At 41.4% G+C, this 16088-nt stretch overlaps 2 protein-coding genes across 10 annotated transcripts in view; both read left to right on the top strand.

Annotated features, from left to right (window-relative positions):
* The window catches only part of LOC122551460 (sentrin-specific protease 2-like), a 425299-nt gene that overhangs the window by 86272 nt on the left and 322939 nt on the right, over positions 1-16088 (top strand). The window lies entirely within an intron of this gene.
* LOC122551462 (transformer-2 protein homolog beta-like) overlaps positions 1-16088 on the top strand; it is a 40229-nt gene that overhangs the window by 22608 nt on the left and 1533 nt on the right. For 5 of the 6 annotated variants that reach the window (XM_043693405.1, XM_043693403.1, XM_043693404.1 and 2 more), the window contains 5 exons: positions 3366-3531; positions 6685-6873; positions 6987-7102; positions 10482-10556; positions 15756-15829. In XM_043693405.1, coding sequence (XP_043549340.1) covers positions 3366-3531; positions 6685-6873; positions 6987-7102; positions 10482-10556; positions 15756-15829 — 620 coding nt within the window. The remainder of the gene's footprint in view (positions 1-3365; positions 3532-6684; positions 6874-6986; positions 7103-10481; positions 10557-15755; positions 15830-16088) is intronic. The other variant, XM_043693401.1, reaches the window with a different exon arrangement.

Genomic DNA, 16088 nt, shown 5'->3' with positions numbered 1-16088 from the left:
ACAACCCCAAGGGGGGGGGGAGAAAATCAAATCCCTCTCCCCACCCCCCATGATAATATTAAACAGTAAGATAAGAGAAAAAAAAGGGGAAGATATAAATCAAAGCGGCGGGAAAGGCAAACCAACATCCATTATGTCTTACAGTTTGTCTAAGAGTCCAAGAATTCCTTAGCCTTTTCTGGCAATCCGAAGTTATATACAGATCCTTCATGGTTAAAGTGTAGCGTCGCTGGGTAGCGTAAGGAGTACTGAATATTTAAGTCCTTTAAACGCTTCTTCGCCTCGTCGAATGCCTTCCTCTTTCGGACCAGAGCTGGGCAAAAGTCCTGGAATAACATGATCTTGGATCCTTTATAGATCATAGCCTGGGGGTCTTTTCCAAGATTTCTAGAGGCTTCTAGGAGTATCTGCCTCTCCTTGTAGCTCCGTGGGCACTGGTTCGAGCCGGGCCTGCATATTGCGACCCGGTAGGCCCATTCTACCCTTACCTGGTCTGATCCAGCTTCCAAATTTAAAAGCTGTGGCAGCCACTGCTCGAGAAACACTGTAAGCTGGCCTTCCTCTTCCCGTTCGGGAAGGCCCAGCAAACGAATATTTTTTCGGCGACCTCGATTATCGAGGTCGTCAATGTGATTCTCTAAGGTCCGGACTCGCTGTTCGAGAGTCCGGACCTGATCCACGGCCGATTGAGCTGTAGTTTTGGAGGTCGCGGCCTTTAACTCCGCCCCTCCGACTCAGCGCTCGATTTCTTGGATGTCTCGGTCGTGCTTCTGCAGCGCGGCCGAGAGTGAGTCCCATCGATTTCGGGATTCTTCGCTGAAATCGTCGATCTTCGCGCCCAGTTTGGAGATCATTTCTACAAGGCTTGTCACCGTAGGTAAGTCCCCCGGGGCAGCTGTGGACGCCTCGGCTGCAGCTGAAGAGGGTGGGGGAGGGGTTCCTGCTTGTTGAGAGCTGCCGGCTCCCTTCCCTTTAGTCATTTTTACTAAAGATTAGATCGTTTAAATTTGATATTAAACAACTAATTAAATTAAACAGCTATTGTAAATGATTGGTAAGTGTGGTGGGGTGGGTGACCCAGTTGACCCAAGTCTTGGGAGGAGCACTGTAGACTCAGACTTGCTGGGTTGCCGCCATCTTGGATCTCCCGCTCCTTGAATTCTTGATGCACTCTTGTCAGCTTCCAAAATGAAATTCTGGTTATTGAGTGGAATACCATGAGACTCTTGCACTTCCTGCCTGTTCTTTCTGGACTGTTTGGTCACCTATTCCCTTCTTTCCTCTAGTCCTTTCAGCTGACATGTGACCACCTCTCTAAATGTACTATCCATGTCTCTCAGCGTCATGGATTTGCCAGTATTTCCAACTGTTGCTCAAGCTTTGAAATGTGGAGCTCCAGCTTCTGCAGTTGGAGCACTTGCACATATGGTCATCTAAGACACTGGCTGCATTCAGGATTCACATTTGACTAGCTACTCATTCCAGTTGGCTGGCCTGTTCTGACATCTCTTAAATTTACAATTAATGCCTTGCACTAGAATTACTCATCTTATTTTGTTATATTTCCTACTCACCAAGGTTCCCTGCATGTGTGTGTTGAGGAGCAGAGGGCACAGTGTCAAAATAAAGGAGCGCCAATTTAAGACTGAAATGAGGATTTTCTCCTGAGGGTTTTGCGTATCTGGAACTCTTTACAACAGAGAGCTGTAAGGGCAGGGTCCATGTGTATATTTAAGGCTGAGATAGACTCTTGATTGGTAGAGGAATCAAGAGTATGGTGAGAAGGCAGGAAAGTGGGCGTGAGGAATGTCAGATCAACCATAATCCTATTGAATGACACAGCAGCTTCAAGGGCTTACTCCTGTTCCTAAATCTCTTCTGGTCTTTACTAGCATGATCTACAGTGAAGTAATAGAGGTTCAATTGTGGTAACCTGGCAACCCATGTCATGACAGGATCTGGGGATAGATAATAGACAAGGAAGGAAGAGTGCATGGTCTGGAATTATTAACCTTGATATTGAGTCCCGAAAGCTTGTAAGGTACCTAGGCGGAAGATGAGGTATTGTTCCTCCAACTTGTGTTGACTTTCGCTGGAGCACAGCAATAGGTCTGAGGCATAATTTGTTTGAGGTTCTCCAGCAATTTCTGTTTTTGATGGTGTCACATCTCCAGCATCTGCAGTTCTTTGTTTTATTTAAAGTTTTGGTTGAAGATTGGTCCTTTTTGTATCAAATCCAATTCAGGGGAATTCTGACTTTCAAAACATAGTTCCAATCTCTGAAAAGTAGACTTAGTATAGCCTGGATCTCTTGTAGTACAGCAGTTGTTGTCAGATTGCTGCTCTGCTCCAATATTTCTATGCCTTGTGCTGTTCAACATTTCTTGCCAGGTTTGAGCGCAGCATCCTTCTGAGAACTCCATCACAGTACTGTAACTTCAGTATATCTGCAACATCTTGAATTGCATCAACTTGTAATTCAGTCGTTGGCAACCCAGATACCAGGACCATTTGGGATGTTAGCTTTTCAAAAAGTTACATTTGGCCTCCATGACATCTTTTTGATTATATTGGCTGGATCAAATTGTCTTTAGTCCCAAAGTAGCTAAACTAACGTAGTGTACAAAATCCCATGCAAGGACTGCACAAAACACTATATAGGACAAACAGGAAGACAGCTAACGATCCGCATCCACGAACATCAACTAGCCACGAAACGACACGACCAGCTATCCCTAGTAGCCACACACGCAGACGACAAGCAACATGAATTTGACTGGGACAACACTACCATTATAGGGCAAGCCAAACAAAGAACAGCCAGGGAATTCCTAGAAGCTTGGCACTCATCCACAAACTCCATCAACAAACACATAGACCTGGACCCAATATACCGGCCACTACAGCGGACAGCTGAAACTGACAACCGGAAGCAGCAGGGACAGGCCAATATAAATGCCGGAGGAAACACCACAGAAGCGCTTCACAGGAGGCTCCCAAGCACTGAGGATGTCACCTAGACAGGGGACGAAACATTTGCAACAAAAACTTCCAGCTCGGCGAACAGAACCACAACAGCAGCTATTCATTTTATATTTCATCTGGATTAAAGGCTAACCCGATTCAGGGAACCATGTTGCTGACTTATGGTTGCAATCCCTGCTGGAGTGAATGGAGTTAATCTGATATACACCTATCTGTTATTTTGAAAAAGACTTGTAAAGCACATTTGAAGACTTCAAAGAAAGCAAATATATTGGAATTTTTTTCTCATAAACATTGAAAGAATGCAGTCATGCCTTCTTTCTCCAGTATAATTATTATTTATATCTTGCACTTGAATTAACAATGCATTGATTCACCAGGTCTGTTTCCCGGAGGAGTTCTCGCAGGCGTTACTCAAGGTCTCGATCACGCTCTCGTTCCCGCCGTAGGAGATCCAGGAGCAGATCTTACAGCCCTGATTATAGACGCCGCCGTAGCCATAGCCGATCTCCAATGTCAAATCGCAGGCGTCATATTGGCAATCGGGTATGAATCAATTCTGCAATTTTTCCTGTTCCCTTAGTATGATCAGTGTACCCTTTAAGTGGCACGTGTGTGCAGTCAATTACTACAATAATTTCTGTTCCAAAAGTCATTGCCACGCACAGACCTCAGGTCCGCACATGAAGCAAATAGAAGGAATGCTAATGATTTAGAATATAGTTGTGGTTTTATTCTCGAGTTTAATCTTACCATTAAATCTAATGGGATTAGAAAGAAATCTCTTCACGCAGAGGGCAGTTTGAATATGGAGCTCACTGCCTCATGAGCTGGGGCAAACTTTCATTGGAGAGAATGCTGCAGAAGCAGCCGATAATATAGTAACCTTGGAATGTTGGAGAAAGAGGTGGTCAGAGGGTAAAGATGGGTGTTGTCAATGTGCATTTGGAAGTGAATATTTTTGCCTTATGTCGCTGATGGGGTAGTAAGAGAAATGGCACCTCAAGGATAAGTCATTGGAAGACACTAGTGCTAATGATGGAGAGGGAAGAGAAACCATGGCAAGAGGCACTAGCTGTCGTTACATGCGGTCTTTGAAGAAGGGTCATTCGGTATCACTGGTGGCCATGTGGTCTAATTAGGAGAAAGTGAGGACTGCAGATGCTGGAGATCAGAGCTTAAAAAATATGTTGCTGGAGAAGTGCAGCAGGTCAGGCAGCATCAAAGGAGCAGGAGAATCGATGTTTTGGGCATAAGCCCTTCTTCAGGAATGAGGAGGGTGTGCCAAGCAGGCTAAGATAAAAGGTAATAAAACTAATACCGATCAACCCAGATGGCTGCCTCCTTCAAAGACCGCAATTTCCCCTCGGGCGTAGTCGACGATGCCCTCCACCGCATCTCCTCCACTTCCCGCTCTTCCGCCTTTGAACCACGCCCCTCCAATCGCCACCAGGACAGAACCCCCCTGGTCCTCACCTACCACCCCACAAACCTCCAGGTACATTGTATCATCCTTTGTCATTTCCGCCACCTCCAAACAGACCACGCCACTAAGGATATATTTCCCTCCCCACCCCTATCAGCGTTCCAGAAAGACCACTCCCTCCACGACTCCCTTGTCAGATCCACACCTCCCACCAACCCAACCTCCACTCCTGGCACCTTCCCCTGCAACCGCAAGAAATGCAAAACTTGCGCCCACACCTCCACACACATCATTTACTGCATCCGCTGCACCCGATGTGGCTTCCTATACATTGGGGAGACAGGCCACCTACTTGTGGAACGTTTCAGAGAACACCTCTGGGACACCCGCACCAACAAACCCAACCACCCCGTGGCTGAACACTTGAACTCCCCCTCCCACTCCGCCAAGGACATGCAGGTCCTTGGCCTCCTCCATCGCCAGACCACAGCAATACAACGCCTGGAGGAAGAGCGCCTCATCTTCCGCCTAGGAACCCTCCAACTACAAGGGATGAATGCAGATTTCTCCAGCTTTCTCATTTCCCCTCTCCCCCCGCGCCCCCCCTCCACACCCCCCACCCCCACCTTTTCACAATCCCAACCCTTGGACTCAGCACCGCCCTCTTGACCTGCAATCTTCTTCCCGACCTCTCCGGCCTATCACCCTCACCTTACCCTCCTTCCACCTATCGTATTCCCAACGCCTCTCCCCCAAGTTCCTCCTCCCTACCTTTTATCTTAGCCTGCTTGGCACACTCTCCTCATTCCTGAAGAAGTGCTAATGCCCGAAACGTTGATTCTCCTTTTCCTTTGATGCTGCCTGATCTGCTGTGCTTTTCCAGCAACACATTTTTAAGCTCTGATCTCCAGCATCTGCAGTCCTCACTTTCTCCTATTTAGACCACTTGGCCACAGTAAGCCTATACGTGATTTGAGAGAAATCTCTTCATTCAGGGCAGTTAGAATATAGAGCTCGCTGCCTCATAAACTGTTCTCCAAATCATTTATGTAGGCCACAAATAGCAGAGGTCCCAACACTGATCCCTGTGGGACAGCACAAGTCTCAACTCTCCATTCCGAAAAGTATCCTCCCACGGCTACTCTGTCTCCTATGACTCTGCCAGTTCTGCATCCATCTTGTCAGGTCACCCTTGATATGATCTTATACGCCGCAACTATCTAATGAAGGAGCAGTGCTCTGAAAGCTAGTACTTCCAAATAAACCTGTTGGACTATAACCTGGTGTTGTGAATTTTTTAAAATTTCCTTTTATCAGACTTGAAACATCTAAATTTCTTTTCCAAACTTCAAGACTTCATAGACTATCATGTCACCTATGGTATTCCATATTCAAGTGATTTTATTTGAAAAGACCTAATTAGTTGTAATTACTCCTGAGTGTCTTGTGGTTGCACGTCTTTAAATTTTAATCATCCATTTCTAAAACCTGAACACCCCAACAACCTGATCCTTCTGATTTTTTGGCTTTTAACATTTGTTTCCGTTAAGAATTGACTTGGCATTGAATTCCCGTGGGCATCTAAAGTAGACTTGAAAGGTGTTTTGTGCAAATATTAATCACTTTAAATGAACACCAACATAGTTCTTTGTGTAAAATCTTAAGTTTCGGGAAAACCTGTTGAAGTATGTTATACTGATTTACTGGTCACTGCAGTTCAGCATTAAATTAGTTTCTCTTGAATATGTTTAGTTGCAAAGAATTCAGCCAGTGCGTTTGTCTATGGCTGAACTGTGGTCTTTTTGTTTTGAGGGACTTTTTCCTCTTGACTCAACCACAGTGCTCCGGTACTGGAAAGGACTCAAATGCAGAGTATCCCAGACTTGCACATCATTACAGTACTAAGGGAGTATTGCACTTTGAGATCCCAACCTTAGGGTAGACATTAAACTGAAGTCCTTTTTCGCCCTTTCTGGTGAATCCATGGCACAGTTTGGAAGAATAGTATGAAAGCACCCTTAAATTCAGATGTCAGCAAAGTGACCTCAGGGAAATCTTTGAATTTAAGGGTGCTCTTGTATTCCCATTTGATCAATATTCAGCCATAACTGCTTCATGTCAGCACTAAATCTAAAGCCTCATTTCTTTCCAGAATGAAATCCCTGAAATGGGTTGACTGAGGGATAAATGGATGAAATATTATAATAAAATAATGTCTTTGCGTCTTGGATGAGCTCTGTTATACTAATTTGGTGTGGGCATTCTATATTCAGGCTAACCCTGACCCCAACACTTGTCTGGGAGTTTTTGGACTAAGTCTGTATACCACTGAGCGAGATCTGCGAGAGGTCTTTTCGAGGTATGGTCCACTTGCAGGGGTTAATGTCGTGTATGATCAACAGTCAAATCGCTCCAGAGGCTTTTCTTTTGTCTACTTTGAGAACGTCGACGATGCTAAAGAGGTAAGAGTTTAAAGAATTGCTGAAGCTGATAGTGATGCTGAAAACATTTATCATTAGATACTTTCGGTGTTACTGGGTTTCATTTTAAATGCTTCCGAAATCCTTTTCGGCAGGCTAAAGAGCGGGCCAATGGAATGGAATTGGATGGGCGAAGGATTCGCGTTGATTTCTCGATTACGAAAAGAGCTCACACACCTACCCCTGGAATCTATATGGGAAGGCCAACTTAGTAAGTTTTTAATTTGACGTTTTTCCAAAAGAGATGAGTTTAAAAATCAGTGAACTCTCGGCATGTCATAAAGTAATTCTAGTAATAATCAGAAAGCAATTACACTTAAGAAGTTAACCGTACCTGTATTCTATCCTTCAAATAAATGACTTGTCATCAATAAATACAGGCAGAAAATCAATGAGTTGTGTGAAATTTGTGCATGTGGTATAAAGATGGTATTTTAACTGCTTACACAGCGTGGATTTAACCTTCCTCCTTACAACTGCCTCTCTATTGAACAAAAATTCCTCGTTGACATTGCTTTATTAGAACATTCCTGATACAAATAGGATCCCATATCCTTTTTAATGTTGAGGTGTTTGCTGTTATGTCACTTGTCAGCAGGCCACATCATGGAGAATTTAAATATTTTAATGAAATCTGCCTTCCTTATTATTGAACTTGTCACAGGTTGAAAAGCTCAGTGTTTAAGTAATTCCCATCAGTGAATAATTTATTATTCTGATGTGTTATTCTATTATATAAGTAGGAGCAGGAATAGACCATTCATCCCCTTAAACCTGCTTCGCCATTTAATACAATGGTGGCTGATCTCATCTCTGCCTAAACTCCCCTATCCTGTCCATTCCCTACAACCCATTACTAATTAAAAATCAATCTGTCTCCTTTAAATTTACTCAATATGCCAGCATCCACTATGCTCCACAGTAGTGATTTCCACAGATTCATGACCTTTTTAAGAAGTAATTTCTCCATCTGTTTTAAATTGGTATGCTTTATCCTAAAACTGTGAACTCTCATTCTACACGATCCCCCTGCCCCCCCATTAAAAGAAACATCATCCGCTCTGCATCTACTTTGTCAACCATTAGAATCTAGTCTCTTCTCCAATCTCTTCTCATTTTCATAAATTCCAGAGAATGTAGGCCTATGAATATATTTTCATAAAATTACCTTTCACTTCTGGAATCAATCTCGTGAATCTCCTTTTGAACTGCCTCCAATGCATTTCATGTATAAAAACAGCTAGATTCTTCTGCTCTGTAGCACCGTGAAATTTCTCTCCATTAAGGTAATTTGTCTTTTAGTCCTCTGACCAAAATAGATAACATACTTATCCATGCAAAATTCCATCTGTCAAATTTTGTCCTATTCACCTGACCTATCCACATCCACTGGTAAATTTCTTATTTCTTCACTGCAACCTACTATCTCATTTATTGTAGTGCCATCTGCAGATTTGATTATAATGCCTTCTAACCCTATATCCAAGTTATTAATACAGATTATAAACCGAGGACCAAACCCTGTGGTACCCACTAGTTGGTACTTGCCCATCAGTGAAAAAGATCCATATTTCTCAACTCTACATCTGTTGATTAACCAATTCTGTATCCAAGCTAATATAAATTACCTCTAACCCCCTATGGTCTTACCTTATTAACTGTGGTCGCTTGCTTCTGGAAGTTCAGATATACAGTTCTACAGGATTCCCATGCTGCTTACAATTTGAAGGACTGTAGCAAATTAGTCAACCAGTATTTATATGTAATTTGTTAGTCATAGAGGTGTACAGCACGGAAACAGACCCTTCGGTCCAACCCAATCTAGTCCCACCTGCCAGCACCCGGCCCATATCCCTCCAAACCCTTCCTATTCGTATACCCATACAAATGCCTCTTAAATGTTGCAATTGTACCAGTCCCACCACTTCCTCTGGCAGCTCATTCCATACACGTACCACCCTCTGCGTGAAAAGGTTGCCCCTTGGGTCTCTTTTATATCTTTCCCCTCTCATCCTAAACCTATGCTCTCTAATTCTGGACTCCCCGACCCCAGGGAAAAGACTTTGCCTATTTACCCTATCCATGCCCCTCATAATTTTGTAAACCTCTATAAGGTCACCTCACAGCCTCCAACGCTCCAGGGAAAACAGCCCTAGCCTGTTCAGCCTCTCCCTGTACCTCAAATCCTCCAACCCTGGCAACATCCTTGTAAGTCTTTTCTGAACCCTTTCAACTTTCACAACCTCTTTCCAATAGGAAGCAGACCAGAATTGCACACAATATTCCAACAGTGGCCTAACCAATGTTTGTACAGCCACAACCTCGCCTCCCAATTCCTGTACTCCATATTCTGACCAATAAAGGAAAGCATACTAGAGATGGAAATGTGTTGCTGGAGGAGCGCAGCAGGTCAGGCAGCATCTAGGGAACAGGAGAATCAACGTTTCGGGCATTAGCCCTTCTTCAGGAATGAAGGGCTAATGCCCGAAACGTCGATTCTCCTGTTCCCTAGATGCTGCCTGACCTGCTGCGCTTCTCCAGCAACACATTTCCATCTCTGCCTCTTCTCTGCCCATTGATCCATCTGGTCAAGATGCTGTTGTAATCTGAGGTAACCCTCTTCGCTGTTCACTACACCTTCAATTTTGGTGTCATTTGCAAACTTACTAATTGTACCTCTTGTGGTCACTTCCAAATCATTTATGTAAATGACAAAAAGTAGTCCTTGAAAGAATCTCGATAAAGGGCTTATGCCCGATACGTTAATGTTCCTGCTCCTCGATGCTGCCTGACCGGCTGTCCTTTTGCAGCACCATACTCTTGACTCTGATCTCCAGCATCTGTAGTCCTCACTTTTTGCAACCAGTATTTACCTTCATTGAAACATTCTAATTGTGTTTTGACTTTCCAAATGTCTAGTTGTTACTATTTTAATTTAAATTAATGGATTTCCCAACAGAACGTAAAACTGGTCTATAGTTACGATATTTCATTGTGATTCTATTATGCTAATCTGTAAGTCAAGGCAAGAAACTTTCATTAAAATAAGCAAGAGTATCCGATATGAATAAACGTGCCGCAAGTCAACAACAAATTCACCTAAACTATGTTCTAGCTTCTTTCTGTTTAGTATACTTTATGTTCATCTTAAATAAATGTTGTCATTTGCCTTTCTTGCTCACTGCAGCAACGATTCTTCTTCCATCTAATTTTATCCTAACATGCTGTATCTGCATTCTGCTCGTGACCATTTATTTCATGATTCTAACTTAATTTCAATTTGTTCAAAGCTGAAACTTCTTTGAATCATTTCAATTCATATTTGAAAATTAATTTCACGTCAGAGGCATTCCACTTGGGAATATTCTATACGTGCATAGTTTAATTTTTTTATCCTGACAAATGTCCAGCATCAACCAATTCAGTTTTAAAGTTGACTTTTATGAAAAAATCTAATTCACTTGTTTTGGTTCAAGTCTCACTTTTCAGGAATACAACTATGACATGAAGTAAATAATTTTTCTGCCTTTGGTTTATAAAGTTAGCAAGGGAACAGTCTATTTAACCTCTCTTTCTGCTTCACATTGCAGTAGTTCACGCCGCAGAGACAGTTATGACCGATATGACAGATATGATGATCGAGAGTATTACAGCAGATCTTACAGGTATGCAGACAGATGTAAAACAGCTTGGTTTTTTTGGGGGGAATGTCACTTCAAGTGGTACAAATTAAATAATGCTGAATTCAATTACACCTTTAGATTTTAGAAATTTATGAAGGTTTAAGATGGTATAATTGCACTAGTTGTGTCTTTTTAGTGTTAAAATTATTCACCTGAGGAAGGTGAAACATGAAGTGACTGATAGCATATTGTATACAGCTTTATTTTTCTTGACAGCAGATATCTTAAACTAAAAATTCCCATGAGGAGCCCTAATAGAGTATGTCACATGACTGAGTTCATTTTTAGAGCAAAATAATTTTAAGAACATAGAAAACAGGAGCAACTGTAGGTCATTTGGTCCTTCACACCTACCCTGCAATTCAGTAAGGGTCTTCAGAGATGCAGAACTTCAATGATTAGTAACATTCCTGCACATTTCATCAACTTATTTGGGTTTGTTATTGAGATTCGTGCGCTAGCAGTAGACTGAAATGGCATGAAGTGCAGACTTTTTGAGGATCTTAATGTGAACATGACCTTTGACAGTTCAGGTTTGATCATAGTTGTCCCATTTGCATCCAAGAGTGAAAGGCACTCCATTTAAGAACATAAGAAATAGGAGCAGAATTGAATTGAATTTATTGTCACGTTTACCGAGGCACAGTGAAAAGCTTTATCTTGTGAGCAATACAGGCAGATCACATAGTTAAGCAGCATAGATAAGTAAATAATAGGCAAAAACCAGAATACAGGTGCAGGTGAATGCTAAGAGTTTTGAGTCCATTCAGTATTCTAACTGTGGTGTAGAAACAGTTTCGAAACCGGCTGGTGTGTGCGCTCAGGCTTCTGTACCTTCTCCCCAATGGTAGAGGTTGTAGAAAAGCATTGCCAGGGTGGGATGGATCTTTGAAAATGCTGGCAGCCTTTCCTTAATAGCAGGCCTAGTAGATGAATTCTATAGATGGAAGGTTAGCCTCTGTTATTGTCTGGGCCAAGTTCACCACTCCCTGTAACTGTCTCTGATCCTAAATGGTGCAGTTGCCATACCAGTTAGTGATATATCCAGACAGAATGCTCTCAATGGTGCACCTATAAAGGTTGGCAAGGTTATTCGCCGTCATGCCAAATTTTCTCAGTTGCCTGAGGAAGAATAAATGTTGTTGGCCTTTCTAACCAGTGCATCCATATGAGTCCAGGAATAGGCCATTTGACCCCTTGAGCCTGCATCACTATTCAGTAGGATGATGGTTGGTCCAACATTGTTCACATCATCTTTCCTTTGTTTTTCCCCATAGCTGCAACTCTTGAAATCAGGTTCAAAATTCCTTTAGCTTTCCTGATTACCTGCAGCACCTGTGCGCTGGCTTTGTGTTCACGAATACCCGAAGTCCCTTTTGTGTTGCAGCTTTCTGTAGTTTTTCTTTCCATTCCATTCTGCTCTTTTGCTCTTGCTTCCAAAATGAGCAACTGAACATTTTTCCATGGTCATACTCCATTTGCTAATGTTTTGCTGTCTTAATCTATAAAGATCGCTACCATAATTTGAATATAATATTTCAGGCTGTAGGCCAAGTACTGGGTTCAGTATACATAAGTTGGTGCAGACTTGGTGAATTGAAGCGCATCTTCTATACTGTATGACTCTGCATTTCTGTTGCATTAAGTCAACAAAAATGTTCCGCACAACCAAATTTATACAAGCATCCCAATGTGCTAACAATGTCCTCACTAGATGCAGCAGTTACTGTAAGCAGTTGGGATTTCAGTGAAAACCACTGGCCTCAAGTATAACAAATAATTTTTATCTTTCGTAGATGAAAGTCCCTTTGCACACCATAAACACTACTTATTCTGCTATTGAAAATTGTCACATTGTCCAGTGCAGACACCATGTTAGGCTGTGTTCTCAAAAGATCAGAGCTTTGAATTAGCGCAGTGAGATTTTAGTGAAGAATAGGACTGGATACTTTTTAGTTTATCGAAGAATATAATTAAAATGACACTTATGCTATTAATAGGAATCTAGATATTGAAACACTTCAACTGCCCAATGTTTATTTTTAAAAAAAACTTCAATCCCAGTTCAGTGGGCTTTTCAAATATCCAGAAGTTTGTTTGTTCCTTGCTGTCTTATAGTTACAACATTCTGTACTTGCTCTCCTCAAAAATATACTTTAGTCAACTGCCTAATTTCACATCCTTGGCTCAAATTATTTTCTGGGAAATTGTAGAAGCCATAATCATATACAGGAAAGGTCCTTCAGTCCAAGTCTGTTTCAAGCTATTAACAACAAATCCACTTTCCAGTACTCAGCCTAAAGCCTTAAATGTTACGACGTTGAAACAAGACCATGATCTTCATGGGTTAAGTAAGCAAAACGTTTGCAATCAAGTATAATGTGGAAAAATGTGAAATTGCTCATTTTGGAAAAGAGAGCAAAAGAGCAGAGTATTAATTTATATGGAGAAAAACTGCAGAAAGCTGCAAAACCATGATTAAAATCTATTCCCCATCCCATGATTCTCTTTGTAGTATGTTAAAGAGAACAATATTATTGCAAATCACTGACTATCAAGTTACAGCTGTTTATTCTCCCAATTTGAAAAGGGAATCAAGCAGCGTCAACATGGCTTTGTGATAGAGGAATTGTGTCTGACTAATTGATTAGTTTTGCAATTAAGTCGAAGACAAGCACCTTCACCTTAAAATTATGCCCCCTGACTATTTACCCTTCAGCTAGGGGAGCAGTGCCTTTTCTTTCTACCCTATCCGTGCCCTTCATAATCTTATACACCTCTATCAGGACCACCTTCAACCTTCTCTGCTCTAAAGAAAGCAACTGCACTTATCCAGCCTCTCTTCATAGCTGAGCTCCTCCATCCCAAGCAATATCATAGTGAATCTCTCCACCCTCCCTCCATCTCCACATACCGCCCCCTCCCATCTCCAGTTTAATCTCATCCTTCCTCTAAATCTGGTTACCAGAACTGCAGAATCCTCCAGCTTTGGCCTAACCAAAGCTCCAATGTGACCTCCCTGTTGTTACAATTTATGCCATAAGTGATAAAGTTGAGAGTCCCACCTTCACCTATCTTGCCTTAGGACTCTATGGTCAAGCACCTCAAGATCCTTCTGTTACTGTGGTGTTTATGTAGTACACCCTTGTCACTACTTAACCTCACACTTAGCAGGGTCAAATTCTATCTGACCAAATGGTCATAGGTAACAAAGATATAGACTACTGCCTTCACTATTAACTACTCAGATAATCTGTCATTTGCAAACTTACTCATCATACCTGCACATTCTCACCTCTATATTGTGTACACAGATACACATACACACACCAAACAATAAAGGACCCAGCACAGATTCCTGTGGCCTGCTACTGGGTTCTAGCCTCCAATCTCTCAAACTGCTTTCTACTACCAATAAACCAATTTTTGGATCCAACTTGCCTGGATTCCATGTTTTTACTTCCATTGTCAGTCTCCCACATGGGACCTTGCCAAAGGCTTTGCTGAAATCCACATAAACTGTATCAAATCCACTACCCTCACTACATATCTGATTATCTCCTCCGAGTAACTTGAATATATTAGTGAATCTCTTTACACTTTGGCATTTACATATACAAGATCATGGCACCTTAATGAATTGCAGCCTATTCTCTAAAAAGTTTTGTATGTGTTAACTTAATCCATGGCAATCATAACAGTAGAAAATAATGTAATTGAAGCAGTTTTAAGTGGGTGAACTGCAGTAATGACACTTACTGAAAGGTTACTATGTATAATGTTAAACTAAACCTTGTTTGATTAACCCTTGTCTCCAAAAATAGTTGCATAACATTACTGCAGTGGCTGGCAAGTATTCCAGCTAAAGGTTAATAACTTTTTTAGCTATCTGTTGTAATAGATGCAACCCTAATCTGTTCATGCTGGCCAGGCAATCAAGTTAACAAAATGATTTCCTCAGTATGACAAAACCAAGCAAGAGGATATTTTACATTTGGTAACACTGTTGGACTAGCAATTGGTGGATTTTCTTGGAAGAAAGGAAATAATGTAGTCCACCCCAATTGTAACAACAATTTGTGTTTGTACACAGTATATAGCAATAAAGCATTGTTTACAGTATATTTTAAATGCAGTGATTCATTTATTATCTAATTGGTTATTATTTAATAGTTACACATCTGAATTGTACCTTCTAACTTCTGTTTAAGCACTGTTCGTAAATGTTAAGTTTTAATGGTTGACAGCATTAAATACAAGAACTCTTCTGAAAATAACATTACCTTTTAAGTTGATTTTGTTTGAATTTTAAATGTTAACCCAAGTACTATGCATTAATATTCCAGTTACTGGTTGACTGCTTCCCATCTATGTGGACAAATTGGTTTGCTATATACTGTTGTTAATAGTCTCGCAGATATTTAATGCATCTTTATGTATTTATATTTATAAACCGTTCATAGCAGAGACAATTAAACTGCTTCCTGCATAATTTGATTTACAAGGATGTTGCCACGGTTGGAGAGTTTGAGCTATAGGAAGAGGCTGAATAGGCTGCAGATGTTTTCCCTGGAACATCGGAGGCTGAGGGGTAACCTTACATAGGTGTACAAACTTCTGAGGGGCATGGAGAGGATAAATAGGTATGGTCTTATCTCTGGGTTAGGGGAGTCCAGAACTAGAAGGAATGGGTTTAGGGTGGAAGAGGAAAGATTTAAAAATGACTTAAGGGGCAACTCTTTCATACAGAGGATTGCGCATGTATGGAATGAGTTGGTGGAGGCTGGTACAATTCCAACATTTAAAAGGCATATGGATGGGTATATGAATAGGAAGCGTTTAGAGGGATATGGGCCAAGTACTGGCAAATGGGACGAGATTAATTTAAGATATCTAGTCAGCATGGACTAGTTGGACCGAAGAGTCTGTTTCCATACTATACGTCTCTCTGACTGGGTGATGACATTTAAATCTACTGTGTTTGTATGTAATCCTCCATTGTGCTAATGTGTACTTCAGAAGACATTGGAATGCCTTCGCCCATGAGCCACACTTGAGTAATAAAATGCAAGTTGAACTAATTTTGGTCCTGTTGCTGCAGTACCTTTTCCCACCTACCACCAGTTTTGGGTGTAGTTCATTTGCCTGGTATTGTATTTTATCACTTTTTTTATGCTTCAGAAGGCGTTCTCCATCTCCGTATTATAGCAGGGGTGGCTATCGTTCTCGCTCAAGGTCACGTTCGTACTCTCCGCGTAAGTACAATATGTTTACTAATCAATAGTACTTATGAAAGATTTTCATGTAATGATATGGCCGTACGAAAGATGCCTGGAGTTTTCAAATGAGAATGGGAAAGATGCAAAATATATTTTTGGAAGGAGTCTGCTCAAGATTCCTTCTTTGCTGCTTCTTCGAGTTTGAATGTTCTGGAAACAGATAATGCCTTAAGAGGGGGTAACAAGTAATAACCAGTTTACACTCTCGATTTTGTTTTTTGTCAATTATCAACAT

The sequence above is a fragment of the Chiloscyllium plagiosum genome, chromosome 7 (genome assembly GCF_004010195.1).
Source record: "Chiloscyllium plagiosum isolate BGI_BamShark_2017 chromosome 7, ASM401019v2, whole genome shotgun sequence".
NCBI classification, from domain to species: Eukaryota; Metazoa; Chordata; class Chondrichthyes; order Orectolobiformes; family Hemiscylliidae; genus Chiloscyllium; species Chiloscyllium plagiosum.
This window is presented reverse-complemented; position numbering and strand designations above follow the sequence as displayed.